The sequence below is a fragment of the Strix aluco genome, chromosome 3 (assembly GCF_031877795.1).
Source record: "Strix aluco isolate bStrAlu1 chromosome 3, bStrAlu1.hap1, whole genome shotgun sequence".
NCBI classification, from domain to species: domain Eukaryota; kingdom Metazoa; phylum Chordata; class Aves; order Strigiformes; family Strigidae; genus Strix; species Strix aluco.
Genome location: NC_133933.1, coordinates 105,445,109 through 105,468,809, shown reverse-complemented (window position 1 = coordinate 105,468,809; position 23,701 = coordinate 105,445,109). Strand labels below are relative to the sequence as shown.

Genomic DNA, 23,701 nt, shown 5'->3' with positions numbered 1-23,701 from the left:
CTTTTCTCTCTTGGTTTATCATATGCCTTAGCTTAACTGCAAATTTCAGAAGACGAAGCAATCAAAATATACACTGCCCTTGAGACACTATATTTCTTCCGAGGAGGATCTATGAACTGTTTGGTTAGGAAATTCAAACCACATATGTTGTCTCCATTTTAGGTTGCTTCTGTGCAAAAGAAAGTTTGCATTTACAGAACTTCTATTACCCTTTATTTAAAAAAAAATAAAAGGGATGCATGTGGGAGATTTCCTTCTCTAAGAACACAAAGCTTTGCCCCTTCCTGAACAGGAGGTATTTCAAAGTATCCTGCTTCTGAAATGCATCGTTTTCTGCCACAGCAGTAGCTCCATCTGTGTGCCATGGTCTTGTTAGGTAGTCCTCACCTTTGTCCACAGTGTGGATTTCATAATACAGTAAGAAAAACCTTTCCCTAACCTGAATTGGCCTTATAGCAAGAAACATTCATGGGCTTCATTTTTAGTAAGCAGTTTTAGTCTATCATTTCTTGTAAGCATTTAGAAAACTCTTGGCTTCGATGACAACTGAAAAGCCAGGTCTCTCCAGCATGCATTTGTTCCATACTGTGGTATTAGAGCAATATTTTCTAAAATCAGCTGAATGACTCAGGCTGACCTGCTTAACTCCACCTTCCCTTGGAAATTCACCCACATGAAACTGGTAAAACCAAAACAGCAAGGTGTGTCTCTCTGCTTCTCTTGAACAAGAATTGAACGTGGTCAAGCATTCTGAAAAATGGGTTTGGTTTTATCCTTCTGTCATATTTTTAATCTTGAGGATTTCAAAGCCTTTTCTGCAGCCTTTAGAAGAGAAGAAGAAGAAACTACAAGAAACCAGCAGTCACCTACCTGCTCCACTGAACCTAGCCACTGCAATTGCCCCTACACCTAACAAAAACAAATAAGCATAACAGCTGAACCTACTCTGGGTGGGGACAGTCCAGAGCCTTTATATTCCTCACATTCTCGCATGCGCTTCTCAGTCCTCCTATGATAATTTATTATCTCTTCTCCATATATTTGGAGACTAAGACTTATGTAAAGCATTATATTCCAAATCTGCTGAACTCCATAGTTCTTATTCATATGATTTTGAGTCTTTGGCAAGATGCATTTGTTTGACTTGGCATTTAAACTTATTTTTGGCTTTTATTCTATTTGATAGTAAAGTGCCCTTAGCAGGTTTGCATAAAAGCCTGTATGGAAGTGCCGGTTTGACTGGCTGAACTGAATGAATATTACTTGCCTTTTCACATTCTGTCCTTATAATAAAGGAATCACTGTTGCAAAAATAACTGTGAAGTTCAGTTTATAAAAAGGTCCTACCTCAACAATCCTGATGATTTTGTTCTTTTTCTTTTAATCCACAAGATAGGAATAGCTGAACTATTTGCTGTACTATGTCCTCTTTTCTGCTGTCACATGCAGTTATGTCATACAATTCTTTTCACTGATCAAGTTCCATCTTAAAAGTTCATTTCCCCCCCCCCCCCCCCCCCAGCTGCTCCAAATGGAAATGCAAGAGCCCTTCAAGCTTTCAATAACAATCTGTCTCACAATCCGGACCTGGAGACCTCGCCTCCTTTTTCACGACATTCAGAAAGCTGACTTCTTCTGAGATCGCCAGCATGGATGCCAATGACAGTGGTAAGATTTGTGACTTGGCTGTCTCTCCTCGGGCAGTATATATTTTATGTAAGGCATTGAGCAGACACTAATTTTGCAAGAGCTTTCAGCCATTATGCATCTTGGCCAGATTTACACTGGCAACACGGGACAATAAGTGATTCCAAGATCCATTATTTTGTCCTGAGTCATCAAACTGCAGCAAACCACTCATTTTGTTATGAAAAACAAGCACTTATTTACTTTCAAAAATGTTCAACAAGCCACAAAACACATTTTACAGATTAACCACTACTGCTAGGTCACAGTAGTTATTTTGGTAATAATTTTATGCATTTGTAGATAGAAATGAAAACTTTAGTGATGCTGAGAATTCATTTCTGGTTTGTTGAAAAAAAAATTTCCGATGCCACACCTATGGTTTCCTCCTCATGGGGAGTGGTATCTGAAATAAGGATTGGGAAAGGCCTTTTCGAGAAAGACCCTGAGTATACAAGGTCCAATAACATCTAATATTTGAGCAAAAACTGTCCTGAGGCTCTGAGTCTGAAATCTTACAACGTAGTTTTCAAAATTAGATAGAAACTTGTGTGGTTTCTCATGTCTGGACAGTGCTCCTGAGAGCAATGGGACTTCACTGAAACAAAAGAATTGAGGTATAGTTTGGCTACCAAAGCTTAAATGAAGGCCTATTAAATAAAATAAAAGAGAAAACACAAATGTGATGGTCCATATATAAGACATCCTCAATGCTCTAACTCCAAAGTATTTTATACTATCCTTATTGTGTCAGCTACATAGACTGTTATGCAAACTTTTCTTTTGGTGGATACATTTATCTATATCAACATAAAATATACTTTTGACACAAGCTTCATGTGTTTTATTAACTCTTCTGCTCCCTGGAGTCTTTAAGGGATTCTGAAATATAGGTGGTCTTGGATGGTCTGCTCTGCATTTCCTAGGCTTCACAGCTTTAGTTAAAAAATAAAGATTCAGCTTTTGTTTTTAAAATCTTACATTTTGTTGTTTTTATTCAGTTCAGTTGAAGGAATTTTGTGTATCTTTTTGTGTTGATTTTGATCTTCATAAAGCTCTTGAAGAAAGCACTTGGGAACATGTTAGGAACCATGGTATGTTGTATACTGTGGCAGTACCATGTATGCTTACACAGAAAATCAGATGTAATCATATACAAATATGCTTCTAAGTACTTGATTTATCCTTTCAATTTAATGTACTTAAACTGTGAATGGTTTGTGGGAGTCCTAGGACTTTTCTGCACAGTTAAAAATGTGTTCAGGAAGACGATAAAACAACCAGACATTAGATTAATTGGTCATCCACCAAATAATAAAATGCATAAAAGCCTTCTGAATGAAATGAAAGACAAATGCCATTATCTTTAAAAGACTGGTGCTAAGAAGCAGATGTATCCTTCATCTGTCTGAGGAACAGGGTGAAGGGGTAGTCATACAGTTGTACAACCAGGACCTGTATGTACCAGTATGCAGTGGTGGCAGGAGAAGGGGCAGGAACCCATCTCACCTCCCTGACCCTCCTGCTTGCTACAAGCAGACACAAGAAAATTCTGACTGTATTTTTGACCCAGCTGGAAACAGGTGTTACACCTATCTGAATAAATTAAAGAGTGCCTAGGAGCATTCCCAGGTACTGGAGCAGGATCATCTGCTCTGCTCAGGGTGGGAAGGTGCTCCTGGTCCACTTATGTCCTACACCAGCTCCACCACAGAGTCCCCAGCACCTCAAGGCAGTGCTGCAGGGACCTCTCCCAGAGGGGCAGCTGCCATGAGGTTACCCTGTTTCAGAGACTGAGAGAGTCATCCATCCAGCTCATTTCACACCACAGTATTCCTGATCATGTTTAATTTACTAGTGTAACTTTGGCCAAAGACAGCTCTGAACTAGAACTCATGTAGCTGTACTTAGGCAGTGCTTGAGCCCAAGCTAATAAAACCTGCTGAGGGGCAGGATATATTAGCTTGGGTTCAGTGCTGTGCTAACATGGCTATATGGCTTCCAGATGGCTCAGAATTTAGGCAGAGCTATTGCCTGCCAAAGTCCATATATATATCAATATAAATATATATATCCTAAATTCCCCCACTGTAAGGACACTAATGAAGGTGAACTCACTCCTGATACTTTGCCTTGTAAATACCAGATCCACCAAGAGACTTAAATGTAACAACTCAGCAGCATCCTCCAGAGTACTTGATGGCTACCATGGTCATGTAAGTTAGGTGCCAAGATTGACTGGGGGTAACCTTGGGCTGAGATTGATAACATTTAGTGTGGTAAAGGTGAGGCCAAGGCCAATATGAAGTATGCAGCCAACTACCTGAAGAAGCCAGGGTGCTGCCACAGGTTGCTGTGGGTTGAAAACAAGCCAGCCACCCTCTGCAACTCAGAGAATGTGGCCATGTTGCCTCTTTGAAGGCTTCGTAGGAGAAAGAGACCTTGGAAGGCCTGGGCTGAAAGGAGGAGAGCCTAAAAAAGAGATCATGTGTCTCTTAATATCTCCCCCATCATTGCTGGAGAAGGACCTCACCAATCCTTCCTGCAGCATGTAGGATTAGGAGCCAAACCTCCTTCCAGGCAACATATTTCAGAGTGTACCCAAATACGTGCTGGAGAGAGAATTGGCCTTCCCCAGACTTCACTTGGATCAAGGAACCTATCTATTTCAAGTTTCCCTTTGTTCTGAGGAAAAAAAAAACCTGAAATAAGAGTCGGAGTTGAGGAGCTGAAGATTCCTGCTGCCTGCCCACCTCAAACAGCAGGAAAGCCCAAAGAAACCTTCCATAGGACTATGTGGTAATAGATATCACCTTAATCACCCTGGGCTTTTCAAAGTTACCACCAGTTTCTTCCTCTCTGATGTTCAGGCAGATGAAAAATAATGGAGCTGCAGTAATCTAAGAAAAGGCACAGAACTACATGGCTGTGGGGGCTACTCAGGATGTTGTATTTAGAGCTGTGTACTTGGAACATGCTTTATACTGTGGATCACTAATAGTCATTGTTACGTATTATCTCCCTCTCCCATTTTTTGTGGATAACACTAGATTCTCTTCAGCAATGATATAAACAGCAAGAGGAATGCTTTTGCAGCTATTTACACTCCTCCAGTACAAGTGATGTTCAAACCATTGCTAACTACCAATTATAAAAATGTTAAATGTTAATACAAAGGTGTTGATTCACTGGAACATGTTTTAAGTCTTAGGAGACATATGGCATATATACAGGAAAAGCGTTGCATGGAGCTTTTCGAATTGTTTCTGCATCTGTATTGATTTTATGCTGCAATTCATCTAACACCCGCACTTCCATCAGTGTGAAAATGATCACCTCTCATTTTGAACACCATGGAGAGTTTTGGTGTCAAAAGGAGGGAATTGGCCAAAAGGGGGATGCTGCAGAATGTTGAGGAGACATTAAAAAAGAGAATCAAAAAAACCTGATCCTTAATTTACCACAGCCCCAGGGAAACAGTGCATTATATGTTGACAGCTTCCATATGTGTCATGCAAACCTTTATTCTTACTGTTCAAAATAAAATGTCCCATTAAGAGAAAAAGTCTACATTTCATGCTAAAATGAGACGTATGATACCAAATACTGTCTTAAAGAAAAAAGAAAACACATTCCAATGTCATGTGGCTTTTTGTACTTTTTCAGCATTTTCAAAGGGGGAAAAATATGAATTACAACAACCAGACATTCTTTCAAAGTTGTTTTTATCACACTGTTATATTAAATAGCTACAAATTTTTTTATTCCTCATGTAGACATTATTATTATATATGCACCATCTTCAGGGATCACCAAAGAAGTATATCTACAGAAGTAATTGCCTAAAAAGTCACTGAAAGATAACTATAAGAAAGATTATTGTTAATGGTAGTGATAACAACATAGTAGCACCCCAGAGTCTCAGTAATTAATGGCACCCCATTTTAAAGGTGCTGTATGAATAAATCTAAAAATTAGTATGTATTTACAGACTTGATTATCCAGCGCCCCGGTGCAGCACCTAAATACCTCAAACGGGGATCTTCTGACTTAATAGAATGCCATTTAGTTTAATGGTCTGTTGCCACAGAAAGGTTCAGGTCCTATCATAAATGTCCTCCACTTATGGCGGCAGAACTCCTCTACCTTCCAAAAACTGGTTGGAGGGAAGGCGGGTGGGGTTCTCTGGGCTACAAACTGAGTCCACTACATACTGAGTCATGTATAAAAATTCATGTTCCATCTGTACACAAACGTGTCATTCAACTGCTGGTGTTTCTAATAGCTTCCAGAAGTAACAGCAACCCAATAAAAATAATCAAAGCCTTAAGAGCAAAATTGTAAGAGCACGAAAGGATGATTTTCCTTATGCTAAGCTGAAGTGGTATAGTACAGGTCTTCTCTATAATTTTGAAAAATGTAGTCCCTAGAAGGGCACTCTTCTTGCATGAATAAACTGAAAAAGAAACAGACAGTGAGGGAAGAGGGGAATTCCCTCTTCACTCAAGGAGCTGTGTTGAGAAATTCAAATGAGTGAGGTGCAGAAAGTAAAGCTGCTGTGTCCTTGGAATTTAAAATAGAAAATTATCTATCACCTTTCTGATCTTGGGAGTAGGACAGGGGAAATATTTACATAAACTATTCTTTTACAATTTCTTCTGTGTGTTAACCTAAAGGTTTCCTTTTACCCATACAAACTTTCCTGCTGTTTACTGAACAGATATAATTTTGAGGCTAGAACCAACAAATTCCTGGTTCCAGGGCTTCTTAATGAATGCCTTTCATGGATATTTAATTTTTAAGAATTTCTGTATTTGAATCTCCCGGAAAAAAAGTCAAGGATGGAGTTTATTCTGGAGCAGGAAAGCTGGCCAGAAGCCAGTCCACCTAATTTGGATGCCTGACGGAGGTGTCACCTCTCCAGAATTTTAAGGGCTTAAACATGGCCTCACAGAACCAGGCTGCCTAACAGAGCCACTCCCCATACAGCCCGAGCTCAGGTGTGGTGCCTTTGAAGGCTGGTTGAGCGCAGCAACAACGTGGTCTACTTTGCATTGCTGCCTCCTTTTCCCACTGACTGTACTCTGACCATATAGACGGCATTAGGTGAAATGGTCGACTGCCCTGGTTCAAGCCTGCCAACTCCCTTTTTAAGCATCATGCCTAAAGGACAGTTTTTGCATAACACTCCAGCAGCCGAAACACTTGCTGAAAAAGTATGAGAGGCTTTGTTCACAGCCCAGCTGAGCCTGAGGGAGAATTCAGATCAAAAACAATGAGAAAATGTAGCCAGAACAAAGAAAGAAGAAAAAAATATTAATCCTTACACCGGGGTTTCTTCTGCTACTCATTAACATTATGTCAGCTAAGGTTTAGATTAACTGGCATCATAGATCCCTTGACCTCTGACATAAAAAGCTTTTTGACACAAAAAGAGCTAAATCTGAAAGTTTGCTTGTAAAGTAGTATGGATTAAGTGAACCATCACAGAAAAAACAGTATATAAGTCTCTTTTTATTAGTTTCTAAAGAAGTCTAGGTAAAGAACATTTCTTCCAAAAATATTATTTTGCATTGAGATGCATTTTCACTTTTTAATGAAGAGCATAACTGTGGATAATGTAGTAGCCCAGTAAATTTGTACTAAAAACCCACAGCTCTGATTTCAGTTTTGACAGTGTTCTTTCTAATTTTCATCTTATTAAAATTTTCAAGATTCCAAATTTTTAACCCATTTCAAGATAAAAAGTTTTGAAATTAATTTTTGTTCCCAAGTGATAGTAAACTAATTCCCACATTACCCTATTGTTAACCGTTCTCCAACATCAGTACCAGCAGCCATGAGATACCTCCTGAACTGTCCTGAGGTATGTTTAAACCTTTCTCCTGTGCTTCAGCCCAGAAAGTTCTTTAGAAACTTTCTAAAACAAAAATTTTGCAAATCTTGAGTTTCCTGAATCTAATCATCAGTGGAAGAACATTAAAATGGAACTTAATTTTGCATTTTGTATGTAGGAACTTTTATCCTAAACTTAGTTTAATTTAACTTGATTCAATTAGCTTTTTAATTGCCATATTCTATGGACTTAAGAATAACAGAAAGTTTGCAAACTATAGCTATGGCAGGATAAGACTTGTGTTCTTTGCTTATAAACTCTCAGTGAATTGTCACCCAGTCAAGTTAAAAAACAACTGTTCAGAAAAGTTTCCTAGCAAGAGATGGCAAGAACATATATAGAGTTATGATCTACAATTATGATCTTACCGTCCCCAGTTTCAGCACAGAGTTGCAAGCCCAGATTGTTCTGTGGATTAATCACCCAGTGATTGCTGGTCACGGTAATGTCAAACACAAACCAGCCCACATCAGAAGCTTGAGCCTTTCTTGTGTCTAACAGGAACAAGTCTGCATCCCTAAGTTAAAGAAAATAGAGAGTTAAGGCATTCAAAAATTTTTATTTTTTGACCTTAATTTCCTTGCTGACAATAACTTCCTGGAGTCCAAATGAATAACAGTTTGACATATCCTTGTCATGACACAGTACAGCATGTGCTATAGCTAACATGTAATTGTTAGGTATAATACAGGTATTTCCCCTGAGACACCTTTCTGAAATTAGTCTTAGCATGTAAAAACTACAGCTCTGGAAAATCTAAAAAATCCAGATTCCTGATATAAGTACACAAAAAATATAATTGAGGCTGTTTATAAAGTATTCATCTTTCAGCACTAGAATGTCTCAGGAAGAATAACTTTTATAAACCATTCAGTGTAAAAACCAAAAAATGTCAAAATCACATTTCAATTTCAAATAAAATGCAAAGACATAGTGTTACTAAAACCTGTTATTAATAACATATGACAGCAACTATATCTTATGACAAAACATGAATAGATGACAGTTCAGACAGCTTCATATTAGTACAAATGTTTAGAAAATAAGTCTTTATATCAAATTAGAAATTATATATCTATTCAATAAGGTAATTATTACATTTTAACCCTCAGTTTCCTGGAATATTCTCAATTTTTTTCCCATGAAATCTTCTAGTAATTCAGAAGGGCTGCTCAGGGGAGTTAGTATAATTGTGTTACTAAATGTTTAGCATGGATCATTTATTTGTTCTGTTTTCACATATCTCCTGACACAATTGGTTCCAGAACCACATCTGTATCACAAATAATTTACTACAATGGCCACACTAAACCTAAGATATTTAACTCTCATCAGTTTCATTTTCCATGCTTCTACAAAGTAGCATGTGTTATTAAAAACTGTTTTCACCATCTAGCCTTTTAAACTTAAATCTATACTTATAGAAACCTATTTCTTTTCTGCCATAAATAGTAACCAAAACAATAATAAGCAAGAAAAAATATTTTATTGTAGATTTTGACTGTACAAGTCAACTAAAGACAGACTTGGCTTACACAGACCTTGGAATCATACTATTACCTTACAGACAGCATGAATATATGTTTAAAGAAGTAAGACAGACAGAAATAATAGGTTTTGTGTATAAAAAGGGGATTTAAATTTACGACGGTCCTGTCACTGCATTCTTATGTTGCTTAATCGTAATGACATCATAAGAAGTTACTGTCTTATCTAGTCTAAACACTGTAAATGCACCTAGAACATCTGATACTGAAAAAAACATCTTGTGTAGCTCTTAAGACTGTGGTTGTTCAACACTTAGGAAAGTAAGACCAAATGAGCTATGACTAGCATATGTTTACCTACCTGTGGGAAATATCTACAGAATTAGGTTAAAGAGCTCAGAAATTATAAAGGAGGGGTTTTTTAAAAAAAAAAGAAAAAAAAAGAAGAAAAAAGAAAATTGAAAGGGCTTTCTTTCAAGTCACCTTTTTTCCTTCTGTTAAAGGATAATCTTTTGCTGGGCTCTCATCACTTCCATTCTAGTAGAATCGTGCTAATGACCACACAAGAAGAAAACATAGATTGTCCCTCTGGAGCTAACATGAAAACAGTCTTACAATTCAAAAGAGCTTGACCTGCTATGCTAGCACTGAACAAATTAACAACGTACCACTAGCTCATAAATAGTAGTCTCTGGAGTCTTAAATACCAACTTTTTCCTCTAATAAGCAGTTTTATCAGAACTTTAAAGCTGAAAGTTTTAATTCTGAATGTGACAGCCTTTAAGATGTTTATTTATAAAGATTTCTTGTATCATTTCATAGATTTAATAGAAAACTGTAAAATTTTTTTCAATATAAAATATTACAATATCACAATATTATAATTTCACATTTGTCTTGTCTCCTCCTAGAATACATAACTGTTTTCCCATATAGGTTCTTTCAGCTCCAACCATTGCTGGGACTGATACGAAATGTTCTCAAAATTTAGGATGCACAATGTCTCATATGCCAAATCAGAATAGGGCGCTTCTAATGATACAGTCCAGAAATCCCTATAAAGAACAAAGTTTCCCCGTGGATCTCTCCTCAATGTGACTTTATTACTTTGTACTGCAGCAGAATCTCACACAGAAGTGTCTTTGGCATCGATAGGTCAATCTTCTTGTCTACCTTCCTACAAGCATAGTGATCTGGTTAAGGTAATAAACTCAGAGACAGATTGTTCTTACCCATTAATTCAGCAAATGAACCAAAAATTAGTTGTGAGTACCTAGAGAAAACTAGAGCTGATTCTCGAGAACACATAGTAGAATAGAGAAAATGTCTCCAGACTAATGCTAATGATTTAGCCCACACAACAGCAATTTACTACAGAAATTCGAAGTATTTGTCAGGAATAAATCCAACTGTTTTCACAGTTGATACAAACATAGGGTGAAAACCTGATCCCTGAGAAGGCAGTAAGAGCTCTGGGATCAGGATTCCCCCATTAGCTGGTGTCATTCACTCATCACATTTTGTGACATTTTTATTTTTAAAATTCTCCTTTATTCTGTAAAAAGAAAAAAAGATCACTCTAAAAATGAAAAACAGCTGCAAATTTTGGCTCTAATTTTAAAAAATATTTCTATTTAAAAAATAGCCCACAACACATAATAAAAAAGTAAGGCATTATGTCTTAAATGGCCTGAAACCCAACAGTGAACACATTCAGGCAGAATACAGCTGATTGGCTTTACCTTTATGGAGGCAGTTTAAGTTTAGTGATCTCAGTCTGGTCCCAAGTGGCCAGTTGTCTACAGCAGAAATGCTACCACAGTCAAGAATTTCAGCAAAGAGGCTGTGGGCAGAACATCTAAGAAGCCCCACATCTCCTGGGTCACTTAAGGAAGTAAAGGTGGAATAAACCATCTACATGTTCCTTGAAACCCAGCAAAGTTTTCGACCAGATCAAATCACGATTTGATTTGTAATAGGCCATCCCCATAATACTGCTTCACCTCTCGCCTCATTCCAGAAAGCTGCTTTAGTATCTTAATGCCACTTGAGGATTCCCTAATGTGGGAAGAATCCTTGGGGTTTAGTTAAATTAGTGGCTAGCTGCCACCAGATCATGAACAAGGATTTAGCCTGTTGGACTACATGACTTTCGTCATGAGAAAAGATCCGGGTAGGAGTACATTGGCAGGACTGCATAGGAAAGTTTGCCTTGCCATGGGCTGTGCTTTATATGCTTCCTTAGAACAAATAGAAAACTTAAATCCCAAAGACTGTAATTTCAGCAAACTCCTAGTGAATTCAATACACAAACACTTCAGCAGCCATGCTGCCACAGAGACAGAAAAATGCCTGAGACTACAACATAGTCCTTAGTCTGCAACTCAAAAACCCTAAACCCTAACCACTCCTTGCCTGAAAGCATAGCAGGACTGTATTTGGGATTGCAGAGCCCTGTCAGACACCCATGTTTCCTGTTCAAAGCAAAGAAGGGTGAAGGAGCAGGGTCAAACTCAGCAGTTCTGCTGTGGTATGGCACTGGTAATAAGTGTGGGACAATATAGAATCCTAGATTTGTTGAATGGTTTGGGTGGAAGGGACCATCTAGTTCCAATCCCCCTGCCATGGGCAGGGACACCTTACACTAGGTCAAGTTGCTCAAAGCCCCGTCCAACCTGGCCTTGAACACTTCCAGGGAGGGGGCATCCACAACTTCTCTGGGCAACCTGTTCCAGTGCCTCACCACCCTCACTGTTCTCTCACCTTCACATTCTGCAGTTGCAGCTTCTGAAAATTTTTCACCTAAAATGTCATGTATGTATGTAGGACAAACCTGAGGTGACAAAGTCAAGAATAACACTAATGAAGTCTGGGCCCCAAAGCAAAAGCTATACAAAAGCTTTCTTGGAAAAAAAAAGAAAAAAGAAAAAAAAAAAAAAAAGGAAATATTATTGGGAGCTCTTCTGTCTGGAGGTATCAAGAAGCTAGTGAGAAAGTTCCTTGTTTCTAATTTGAAAAGTGGAGAGCTTGTGGTCTTCTCTCATCCTGTCCCACTGAGGCTTTTGCCTCTATATACTCCATATATGAGTAGAAACTAGCAAGATCAACAATAGGAAGGACACAGAGTCTACATCTGAAGCTTCTGTAATTATACTGGTGAAACCAAATGGGTGGCATGTCGTTGCATGTCCCCCTTGCCAGCATCATGCTTCCAGTAGAGGACATGGCACTTTTATGTTTATAAATGGAAATATAAAATATAAGTTTATGTTTATGTATTGAAAGAAATCAAGAGCATTCTTTAATGGATTCACAAAGACAGTTGTCATTGTAACAAGTCAGATAATATTAAATTGTGATCTTGCTTCAGAATAGTAAGCAAGTTTTACTTTCTCTAAAATAGAATAGAAACCACCTACTGGGAAAACATTAAAAAAACCAAAACACAACAAAAAAGAAAACATCAAATGGCTTAGAAAAACTAACTTTTCCCAGTAGTTCTTAACAAAATCTGTTGTGTTTTCAGGTGAAGAGGTTTCATCACCCTAGCCTTGACCAGTGCTTTTTAAAAAGATATGTTTTGTTCCTTCCTGTTTCATTCCTTCCTCCAAAAAGTTTCTTTTAGAACCTATGTCAAAAGAATTTGCAAGCTGAAGAGAGAGGTAAAAAAAAAAAGTCCTGCACTGTTTTGTTCATCCATAGATTTACTAAGAAAGCAGAAGTTATTCTGGAAGGATAAGTGCTTTCCCTCCTGTTGATTCTGCACCACTGATATAAAATGACTCCCTGTTTATAGCCATAAATATTTTATAACTTGATGTTCAGAGATCTCATCTGGAAGCTTGTGCAAGCTCATGCTTCTGTGGGCAGAAAAGATATTTGAACTCTGGCCCAGCCTTCAAGCTAACTGGTGATGGGGCATTTTTCTTCTGCAATTTTAGGCTACCATTGTCTTTGCTTTTGCTAAACATGCCAGGATAGAAACATTTTATCTGTTCCAAGATGAGGGAGAAGTTTTTTTTATCTCAAAACAAAACTTCCCCCCCCCCCACTTTTCTGAAAAAAGCCATAAACTAATTTAATTTCAAAACCCAAATTTTGGGCATATGTAGCTTTTCCCAGAAGCATCTTGGAATTGTTAATAGTTTTTGATGGGAATTTTCAGGTATTTAGCTACTTTGCCTGGTGAAATCTGGTCATTTACTCAGGTCTTATAGAGTCTTGGAAATCTGTCACACACAGAGCTCTACAAACTCAGAATCAGAGATTTCCTCATGTGTAGCATCATATGTGGGGACATGATTTAGTGGTGGCTTTGCCAGTGTTAGGTTTATGGTTACATCTGACGATCTTAAAGATCTTTTCCAACCTAAATGATTTGATGATTCTATGATTTGTTTTAATTTTCAGTTATGGTGAGCAGCATGTGTTAAGTGTGCATAGTCATCTTAAAATTAGTGTATGACTTTATCTTTTAATTACATTTTGCAGAGTATTAAAACACATGCAGAAAAGCCATGCTCCTTCAAAAGTAAATGAAGTTGAACAATCTATCTGTCTTTAATGAGCTAAGTGAATCTTGGCTTGTAGTACCTCAGTGTCAGCAAATGGTGCATTTCCCAAATCCAGACACTTAGACTCTGCATACAACTCCACCGTTTGCTCACTGAGAACACAGTCCCTCACCCCCTCTGTGCATGGGCAAATTATTTGGTGACATTGGACATGTAACTCTCCATAAACCTAGAATAAATTACACTGAAGATAATTTTTATTCTTGCTCAGTATTTGTTGTCGTTGCCTAGGAATTAATACTGCAGAAGTCACAGTGATAGCAATGATGCTTTGCCGAGGGTACACTTATGATCAGTTATTGTCTCCTTAATTAAGATAGAAACATGAGACATTATTCAACATGAGACATGTTCATGCCAACAGGATACCTGTTTGGATACTCCTTGATGATCTGATATATGCTAATCTGAATGGTTTCATTCTCAAAGCGGCTGTTGCTTCGATCTTTGTATATCCGGAATTCGGCTGCTGTCACTGCCTCTCCATGCGGGATCTGAGTAAGGTCAAAGCGAAACTCTTTGTAGTGCCTTCGCTGGTGGGAGAAGTCTTTGTCCCTTTCAACTGTGAGAAAAAGAGTTGAATGTAAATTAAAGAGGTGAAATGAATGCCCATTTCCCATGATTAATGAAGCGTTCCCTGTGCTTGGGAGTAAACAAACAGGACAATATAAAACTGTGCAAATAATAAAACCACAAGCCCAGACATATTTCCAGTTAAAGGAAATTCCACCAGCCCAGTGTCTTCAGTTCAAAAGAAAAAAAAAACCTCAGTGGCTTTTATACAAATTCCAGAAGCTGGAGTGGAAAGAATATCAAAAAAAGCTGAAAGGAGTCATATTGTAAAGTAACTAGAAATATGGACAAACTAAAAGCTGTGAAAGGATTTAGGACTTCAGTGTAGTCATAAGCACAGCAGTAGTAATGTCAGAGCCATAGATGACTTTGGAAAACACTAATTGCTGCTAATAACCAGACAGATGAGCAGAAAGTTGCTCATTTCCACTCAAGGTAATAAATTCTGAGGTGGTACTAAAGTGCACTGCAACAACTATATATTTAAGAAGCAATTGCATCATATAAATTAACACATGTTGTACTCTAATGGTATAAAGCATCATCTTGCCAGTGGTCAGAAGAAGGAGCCGTGAATCAGGGCTGAGTGGTTCTGGCACCCCGGCAGCAAAGGGAGCACACTCCTGGCTTGAGAAGTCCCCTCAAACCTGTTGTGGGTGGGCAGGTGCAGTTCCCACTGCTCTGACACTGCCACAGTTTAAAACCAAGAAAGTTAACCTCAACATTGCTTAATTCAGGATTGCACGGAATTTTAAGGGGGAGTAAAAAGAGGATTTTAGTTTGAGTTTACAACTGATTTGGAGCTAATTCCACTGTCTGCTGCAGTTCTGACCCTGAGTTATGAGAGACTTTTTCAATGGAATACATGTTTTGATGTGGCAAGGGAACCTACAGGCCATAATACTGGCTGATGACCATTTTATGGGATTAATACTTCAGATTTTACGGATGTGGAAAGGAAAATGATCCATGGTTTCCACTGCCACAGAGTACAACGTGTCATTGACCTGTGAAGAAGCTGTGCTTTGTGAGAAGAGACAACTCACTTAAAAGAAAGTCTACCTGCCTTGTGAGATAGGTGTTTTGTTTTACTGATGGTGGACAAAGCCTAAAACATTCAGAGCTGGAATTCAGTTTGGATAACCAGCTAAACATTTATGACTGCACCCAGCTCCACTAAATGCTCCCTCCTACAATCCCTGCTCTTTTATTGCATTTTAGTATTAACAGTCCTCAGATCTGAGGGAGGAACAATGTCAGTTCTGAAGAAGAGCATATTTAGATTACTAAATATTACATTTATAAAGAATAAAATGTGTATGTTATTACAATATATATGTATATTTATATGTAAATGCTCATGTATATGTGTACACCCAAGAAATATTGTCTACATGCACAATGTGTATGTTTGTATGTGTGTATAAATATATATATTTATATATAAACCTGCATATGTGTACTATTGTACTGTATATGGGGTCTTACAAAATAGAAATGCACTAAAAGAAAAAAAAATGCTTTGGGCTTGCCATAGAAGGGTACAGTTCCAACATATTAAAGAGATAGCTATTGAAGAAAAAGTATTTACATTATTTTCAGAGCAGTAGTTACTAGTTAAATCACCTGTGGCCATGTAACTAGTCCCTTATAGTGTACTTCCCTTTCACCCTTTCAAAATTTAAACTATCCTTGTTTTCATTAGCATATATTTTTTAAAAATGTACAAATCTATGTTGCCTTAAGAATCACAAAAAATAAAATATATAGGCTATAAGAACACTTTATCTTCTGTGAAAATTAATTTTCTCCTGGCTGACAAAAGGAAAATTGTCTGCTAACTCTGAGGTTTACTTGGCTCGAGTGCGTATTTAGCTTACATGGGTTTGCCATCATACACTATGTAGAAAAAAGTAAAGCAGAAAAGAGACAGAAGCATGTAAACTGGCTGCTCTGTACCTGAAGATGAATGGGCCGCTACTGAAGAGAAACAGGATACAGTCTATTTAGCAGCTCCACTGCCCGGTTCTAAACTGTGAGATATATACAGACATCTGACTTGAGGTTTGGGGCTTGTTTGTTTTTTTTTTTTTTTAATGTCCATGTAAAGCCTTTCATTTCAGAGAGAACTTGGCAGAGATTAGCATATGCAAATGCACTGAAGAGGGGAGGATTTTTTCGAGTGGAGAGTCTGCTGCAAGTTTCTAAGGTTATAACTGAGCATTTCAAAGCTGATGTGGAATAGATATGTCAATAACCTTCAAATGAAAAATATGTTAAAGGCAGACAATGTAGCAACCCTTTCTGATATCTCTGGTTAGTTTTTATTCAACAAGTATTTACCAGCATGAATGAGTAACTAAGCACTACTCACTATGAGTAAGCATTGAGAATTAGATGCTGAACAAAAGGTTTAAATGCCAGTACTCCTGGCCTGTTTCATTTTTATTTGGGTTTGAGGTTTCCTTTTGTCTAGTTTCTTACAAGTATCTTCTATTTAGTGCTATTAGTTTGGAAACAGCAGTTCTCTCCCTATATGTTATAGTTTGGACAAAAACTCTACAATACCCTGAGACAGCATCTGTGGAGTTCTCCCAGGACCACTCATAGCTGCTGAAAGAATACTGATAGCCACATCTTGACAGGCCCAAAATTAATTATTAGAGCTCACACAGATAGTACTTATCTGTGATTCCATGTATACCCAAGGAAGAGACAACACTGCCATCCGAAAGAGACACAAGTTCAAAATTTCCTTGTGTCAAGACAGCATTTACAGGCAGGCCAGGACTTGGGAGATGCAAAAGCCTGCAGAAATGAAGGGTTGTAGGAAACATCCACTGAACACCTGAATCCAGGGAGGTCCCACTCTCCGCAATGAAGCCAGAAGTTCAAACTGCAAATTTCTGTTGGCCAATGCACAAAATATAAAAACAACTTTTACAAATTTAGACAAGTTAATTATATAGTAGACTGTAAAAAAAGCAGTGATGGTGATGTTGCAATAGTGACTAATGGCTAGAATGATAGCCAAGTTATGAAAGTGAAATGTTATTTAATGATATTGAGTATTTTAATACTGAAAATAATACACAAGTTTTGATCCCCTCTGCCCCGACAATAAATGCCTTGTCGAGGAAGACTGTGAATGCTTGGCAGAGTATCTCTCAGGTCCTTTGTCCTGCTGAAATGGCACAAAGTACAAGGGGGACACCATGTCTCAAATATTTTTATTTCACATATGAGAGCTTTTCAACACTGGCAGCCCAGAAAATAGAAGTTAAGATTTTTAAGTATTGAGTTCTTCCAGAGCATTCTCATGTCATTCCAGCTCTGCTCAGGTCATCTGCCAAAATGCATCTCTGTGGGACCGATCAAAGCATCTAAAAACTGGTTGACCAGAAAAATCAGGAAGTCCTTTTTTAACCGTTGGAGGAATATAATTTTTCTAAATAAAAATAACTAGAATATTAGGGTCAATGTTGATTACAACTAAATACTTCATTTGCTCTCATTAATCAGGATTCTTAGCATCAACTTTTTAAAATGCTATTTTTATACCACCTGAAACTAATATGTTCAACACTATGGTTACATCAGACAAATCATGGGTCAGGGGAATATCACAAACACCTGTGTTTAAAATGGGAAAGAATGATATTTTCCACCCATGTGGCAAACCGATGAAATATTTATACTGTATTAACACTAAGACCAACTCTAAGAAGAATGAAGACAAATTTACACCAAAAAGATATTTTGGAAAAGGGGTCATCTTTTACACTAAGAGAAAATATCATGCACCAATTTTCATTTTAAAAAGTATTTGTCTTCTGGAAAAACATACAAAGCACATATATGGATGGACACTATAATAAGTAACCGATATTTTACAAATTCAACTACAAATGTCTGCCTAACTGTTGACTGAGCTTAAAAAATGCCAAAAGTGGTAGCAATGGCTTTAGGTCATAGTGCATGAGGGACTATTAGATGTACTCTTTCATTAGTGCTTAGCTCCCCACTGACATGTGCTTTGCTTTTGCTGAAGAGGTTGGTATGTGGTGACGTGTAGGGAAAGCGAAAGCTTCTTTGGCAAACTGGGGAACAAACCAAAGGTATGTTGTAATAAGCTGATTTTACAATGAAAAATCCCAAGATCCCAACTGGATTCACAAATAGCGAAGCCTCACTAATCAACTTAATGATGCTGTTTAACTACTAAATATACATGCCAAGGCAAAATGGAGGGTCTTACAGACCACGCGTAACTATAAGGGGCCATTTGCACTAATCTCACTGAGTTTCACTGTTTGACTCTGAATTCTTTGTATAAGCACTAAGTAAACCAGTCAGTTTTAATCACTTCAAGGTGATAAAGGTTACAGTAAGCTGATACACTACAAACGACACTCGTTTACATCTTGAATATAATGAAATGATAGTTTATCTACAGTGAACACTTGTGGTTATCTGACAAAAACAGGTCAAAGGTTCCAGGCGTTTTCTCCTGAAATTACTCAGTGCTGCCTCTAATGACTGATAATTGAAAGCAGAGGCTGGAAATATCGAATGTGGTAGGTGACAGATAAGCAACAGATTAATGCAAGTACTCTGTTACAGGACACTAAAAGGTCAGAGGCCCTAGGAATTAGCTATTGTGCTACTGTGAAAAGACAGACATCAAATAGCTGTTTACCTCATTCTTGCTCCTCTCTCCAACATTCAAATTCTAGAAACATGTTCTTTGTTCCACAATTAGACTATTTAAAGTGACTCACTTTTTAGAAAACAAGGCAACAAATGTTTTGTAGGGCATGTGGATAGAAGATGTGATCCTAGAGCAGAATTAAGGGGTTTTTTTTAAAAAAAAGCTACACTAGATGTAAATATTTTAATGAAGTGTATCGAAGAGAAGTTAAGAAGCGTATTCATTTGAATATCATTCTTAGTTGAGGAGACCAGATAACAGATCTTTAAAAATATATTTTAAAGCTTTGTAACTTTGTTTATGCTGTTAACACTGTAGAAAATAAACATTAAGTTTAGAAACAGATTAAGCTTATCTCAGCAAGTATATCTTTCATCTTTTTATTCTGGAAGTCCTAAAAATGCAAAATCTAATTCAAAGTTTGTTGAAGTAAATGGCAACCTTTTCATTCTGCCCATTGGCCTCTGAAAGAGAACTAGAGTCTTCTAAAAAGGTTTTAAATCAAGTGGAATTTTAAAGTCCACATGTGATGAAAAATACTTTTCCAAAGTGATTATTAAAAAAAAAAAAAAAAGAAGCAGACAATGTAAATAATTGTCTAAGCACTACTTCTTTAATAGGTTTAATCTGTTTTATAGAATGGTAAGAAACCTGATCTAGACTCAAGAAATCTATTTTGAGTTAGACATTGAAATTGATAAAAATAGTCACCTGTCCTGAAAGGATTGTTTCAGACACCAGAGACGGCTGCCTGATACAGTCAGTGGAGAGACACTTCTGTTTGTTAAGGGTCAGCTGTCTTGCACCAGCCAGAAGAACAGGAGTTTATCTACATTTCCTCTTTAGTCATCTGCAGCTCCAGACAATAGGACTAAGAGATAGCTGTTGCTTAGTCAAAGGACATTTCCATCCCTATCAGCTACTTTCAATGACTGTATCCTAACTGCTAGGATGCTGAGTAGCTCAGTAGTGGGACATCCTGTGACACTGCACAGAAGAAATGCAGGGATTGAGGGTCAAAATGAGAACAAAATAAGTTTTTGTTTCCACATCTGATTTTTTTATTCATTTGACATTAGGCATTTCCTAGATAATCATTCAGCTAAGTGTTTTAACTACAAAACTTCAGAGTCATACACTCATTTGCTTGCTCTCCTTTTAGTACCAAGTCTTCTGCATTTCTTTTTACCGGTTTTCACCATCAGGGTGAGAGAGGGCTGGTGCCCCCATGCATATTCTATAGACAGTAGTAAGGGAAAGTGAGATCAGGTTAGGAAGGCCAAAGCACTGGTAAAATTAAAACTGGCCAGGGATGTCAAGGACAACAAAAAAAGCTTTTACATGTAAGTTGGTGATAAAAGGAAGACTAGGGAAAATGTGGACCTTCTCTGGAAGGAAAAGGGAGACTTGAGAAGGCTGAGGTACGACTTTTTTGCTTCAATCTTCACTGGCAAGGGCTCCAGCCATACCACCCAAGATGCAGAATGTAAAGGCAAGGACTGGGAGAAGGAAGAACAGCCCAGTGTAGGAGAAGATAAGGTTCCAGACCATCTAAGGAACCTGAAGGGGCACTAGTCCATGGGACCTGATGAGATGCATCCATGGGTCCTGAGGGAATGGCAGGTGAAGTGGCTAAGCCACTATCTGTCATATTTGAGAAGTTGTGGCAGTCCAGTGAAGTTTCTGCTGACTGGAAAAGGGGAAACATAACCTCCATTTTTAAAAAGGTAAAAAAGGAAGACCCGGGGAGCTACAGGCCCATCAGTCTCACCTCTGTGCCTGGTAAGATCATGGAGCTGATCCTCCTGAAAAATACACTAAGACACATGGAAAATGAGGTGATTGGTGACAGCCAACATAGCTTCACTAAGGGCAAATCATGCCTGACGTATTTGGTGGCCTTCTATGACAGGGTTACAGTGCTGGCAGATAAGGGAAGAGCAACTGATGTCATCTACTTGGACTTGTGCAAAGCTTTTGACACTTTCCCGCATGACATCCTTGTCTGTAAATTGGAGAGACGTGGATTTCATGGATGAACCACTCAGTGTATAAGGAACTGGCTGTATGGTCTCATTCAAAGAGTTGCAGTCAATGGCTCGATGTCCAAGTGGAGAGCAGTGACAAGTGGCATTTCTCTGGGGTTAGTGGTGGGACCAGTGTTGTTTAACATCTTTGTTGGGGACATGGACAGTGGGATTGAGTACACCAATGAAGTTGCAACAAGAAGTCCAAGGGCAATTGAGAGACTTCAGGGCTTTGGGACCACTGGTTAAAGGATCAGGAGCACAAATAATATTATCCTCTATCTTTCCAGTTGCAGGGAACGATGAGGGAAGAAACAGGAAGAGCCAGCAGATTAATACCTGTCTCCAAGCCTGGTGTCACTGGCAGAATTTTGGGGTTTTTGATCATGGGTCAGTTTACACCAGACCTGCTAGCAACAGACGGGGTTACACCTGTCTCAAAGGGGAAACAGGTTCTTTGCACAGGAGTTAGCAAGACTCATTGAAAGAGCTTTAAACTAGATTTGAAGATGGAAAGGGATAAAACCAGACTCACTAGAGATAAGCCTGGGGACAGCAGACCAATGCTTGTGCAACAGTGTGCTGGTGAGGTCCTTTGATCTGCCAGCTCAGTGGAGGTAGAGAATGGAGATCCATGCCAAGGATTATTGATGTGTTAGAAACTGTGGAAGCACCTGGGAATGGTCATGTAGGAATTAGGACTTGTCCCCCCAAAAAGGTGGTGGGATCAATAGCCCAACTGGAGTACATACACACCAATGCATGCAGCATGGACAACAAACAGGAGGAGCTGGAAGCCATTGCGCAACAGGAAAACTATGACATAGTTGCCATCACGGAAACATGGTGGGATGACTCACACAACTGGAGTGCTGCAGTGGATGGCTATAAAATCTTCAGAAGAGATAGGCAAGGAAAAAGAGGGGGTGGGGTAGCCCTGTATGTTAGGGAGTGTTTTGATTGTCTAGAGCTTAATGATGGTGACAATAGGGTTGAGTGTTTATGGGTAAGAATGGCGCCTTCCCTCAGCCAACAAGGCAGATATCATGGTGGAAGTCTGTTATAGACCACCCAACCAAGATGAAGAGGCAGATGAAATATTCTATAAGCAGCTGGGAGAAGTCTCACAATCACTACCCCTGTTCTCATGGGGGACTTCAACTTACTAGATGTCTGCTGGAAATCCAATACAGCAGAGAGGAAACAGTCCAGGAGGTTCCTCGAGTGTGTGGAAGATAACTTCCTGTTACAGCTGGTGAGTGAGTCAACTAGGGAAGGTGTCCCGCTGGACCTGTCATTTGTGAAGGGAGAAGTACTTGTAGGTGATGTGATGGTTGGAGGCCATCTGGGGCATAGCAATCACAAAATGACAGAGTTTTCAATTCTTGGAGAAGTAAGAAGGGTCAGCAGAACTGCCACCTTGGGACTTCTGGAGGGCAGACTTTGACCTGTTTAGGAAACTGGTTAAGAGAGTCTCTTGGGAGGCAGTCCTGAAGGGCAGAGAAGTCCAGAAAGGCTGGATGTTCTTCAAGAAGGAAATCTTAAAGGTGCAGGAGCAGTCCATCCCCATATGCCAAAAGATGAGCCGATGGAGAATAAGACCGGCCTGGCTCAACAGAGAGATTTGGCTGGAACTCAGGGAAAAAAGGAGAGTTTATAACCTTTGGAAGAAGGGGCAGGCAACTCAGGCAGACTACAAGGATGTTGTGAGGTCATGCAGGGAAAAAATTAGAAGGGCCAAAGCCCAGCTAGAACTTAATCTGGCTACTGCCATAAAAGACAATAAAAAATGTTTCTATATATACATTAGCAACAAAAAGAGGGCTAAGGAGAATCTTAGGATCTGATCTTTTATTGGATGTGGGGGGAAACATAGTGACAAAGGCTGAGGAAAAGGTTGAGGTACTTAATGCCTTCTTTGCCTCAGTCTTTAATAGTAAGACCAATTCTTCTCCAGGTACTCAGCCCCCTGAGCTGGAAGACAGGAACAGGAAGCAGAATGAAGCCCCCATAATCCAAGGGGTAATGGTTAGTGACCTGCTAGGACACTCAATTCTGTGGGGCCAGATGGGATCCACTCAAGGGTACTGAGAGAACTGGAAGAAGTGCTCACCAAGACACTTTCAGTCATTTATCAGCAGTCCTGGCTAACCAGGGAGGTCCCAGTTGACCGGAAGTTAGCAAATGTGATACCCATCTACAGGAAAGACCGGAAGGAGGATCCATGTAACTACAGGCCTGTCAGCATGACCGCAGTGCCCAGGAAGGTTATGGAGCAGATCATCTTGAGTGCCATCACATGGCACATACAGGACAATCAGGTGATCAGGCCCAGTCAGCATGGGTTTATGAAAGGCCGGTCCTGCTGACTAACCTGATCTCCTTCTATGACAAGGTGACCTGTTTAGTGGATGAGGGAAAGGCTGTGGATGTTGTCTACCTAGACTTTAGTAAAGCCTTTGACACTGTTTCCCACAGCATTCTCCTGGAGGATCTGGCTGCTCACAGCTTGGACAGGTGTACTCTTTGATGGGTACAAAACTGGCTGTGTCATTGAGCCCAAAGAGTTGCGGTGAATGGAGTTAAATCCAGTTGGCGGCCAGTGAGAAGTGCTGTTCCCCAGGGCTCAGTAATGGGCCAAATTCTGTTTAATATCTTTTTTGATGATCTGGACGATGAGATTGGGTGCACCCTCAGTAAGTTTGCAGATGACACCAAGTTGGGTGGGAGTGTTGATCTGCTTGAGG

General features: G+C 39.0%; 1 protein-coding gene across 2 annotated transcripts in view; it reads right to left on the bottom strand.

Annotated features, from left to right (window-relative positions):
- BMP5 (bone morphogenetic protein 5) overlaps positions 1-23,701 on the bottom strand; it is a 60,823-nt gene that overhangs the window by 19,039 nt on the left and 18,083 nt on the right. For both annotated transcript variants that reach the window (XM_074820788.1, XM_074820789.1), the window contains 2 exons: positions 14,013-14,205; positions 7,951-8,099 (listed from right to left, as the gene is read on the bottom strand). In XM_074820788.1, coding sequence (XP_074676889.1) covers positions 7,951-8,099; positions 14,013-14,205 — 342 coding nt within the window. The remainder of the gene's footprint in view (positions 1-7,950; positions 8,100-14,012; positions 14,206-23,701) is intronic.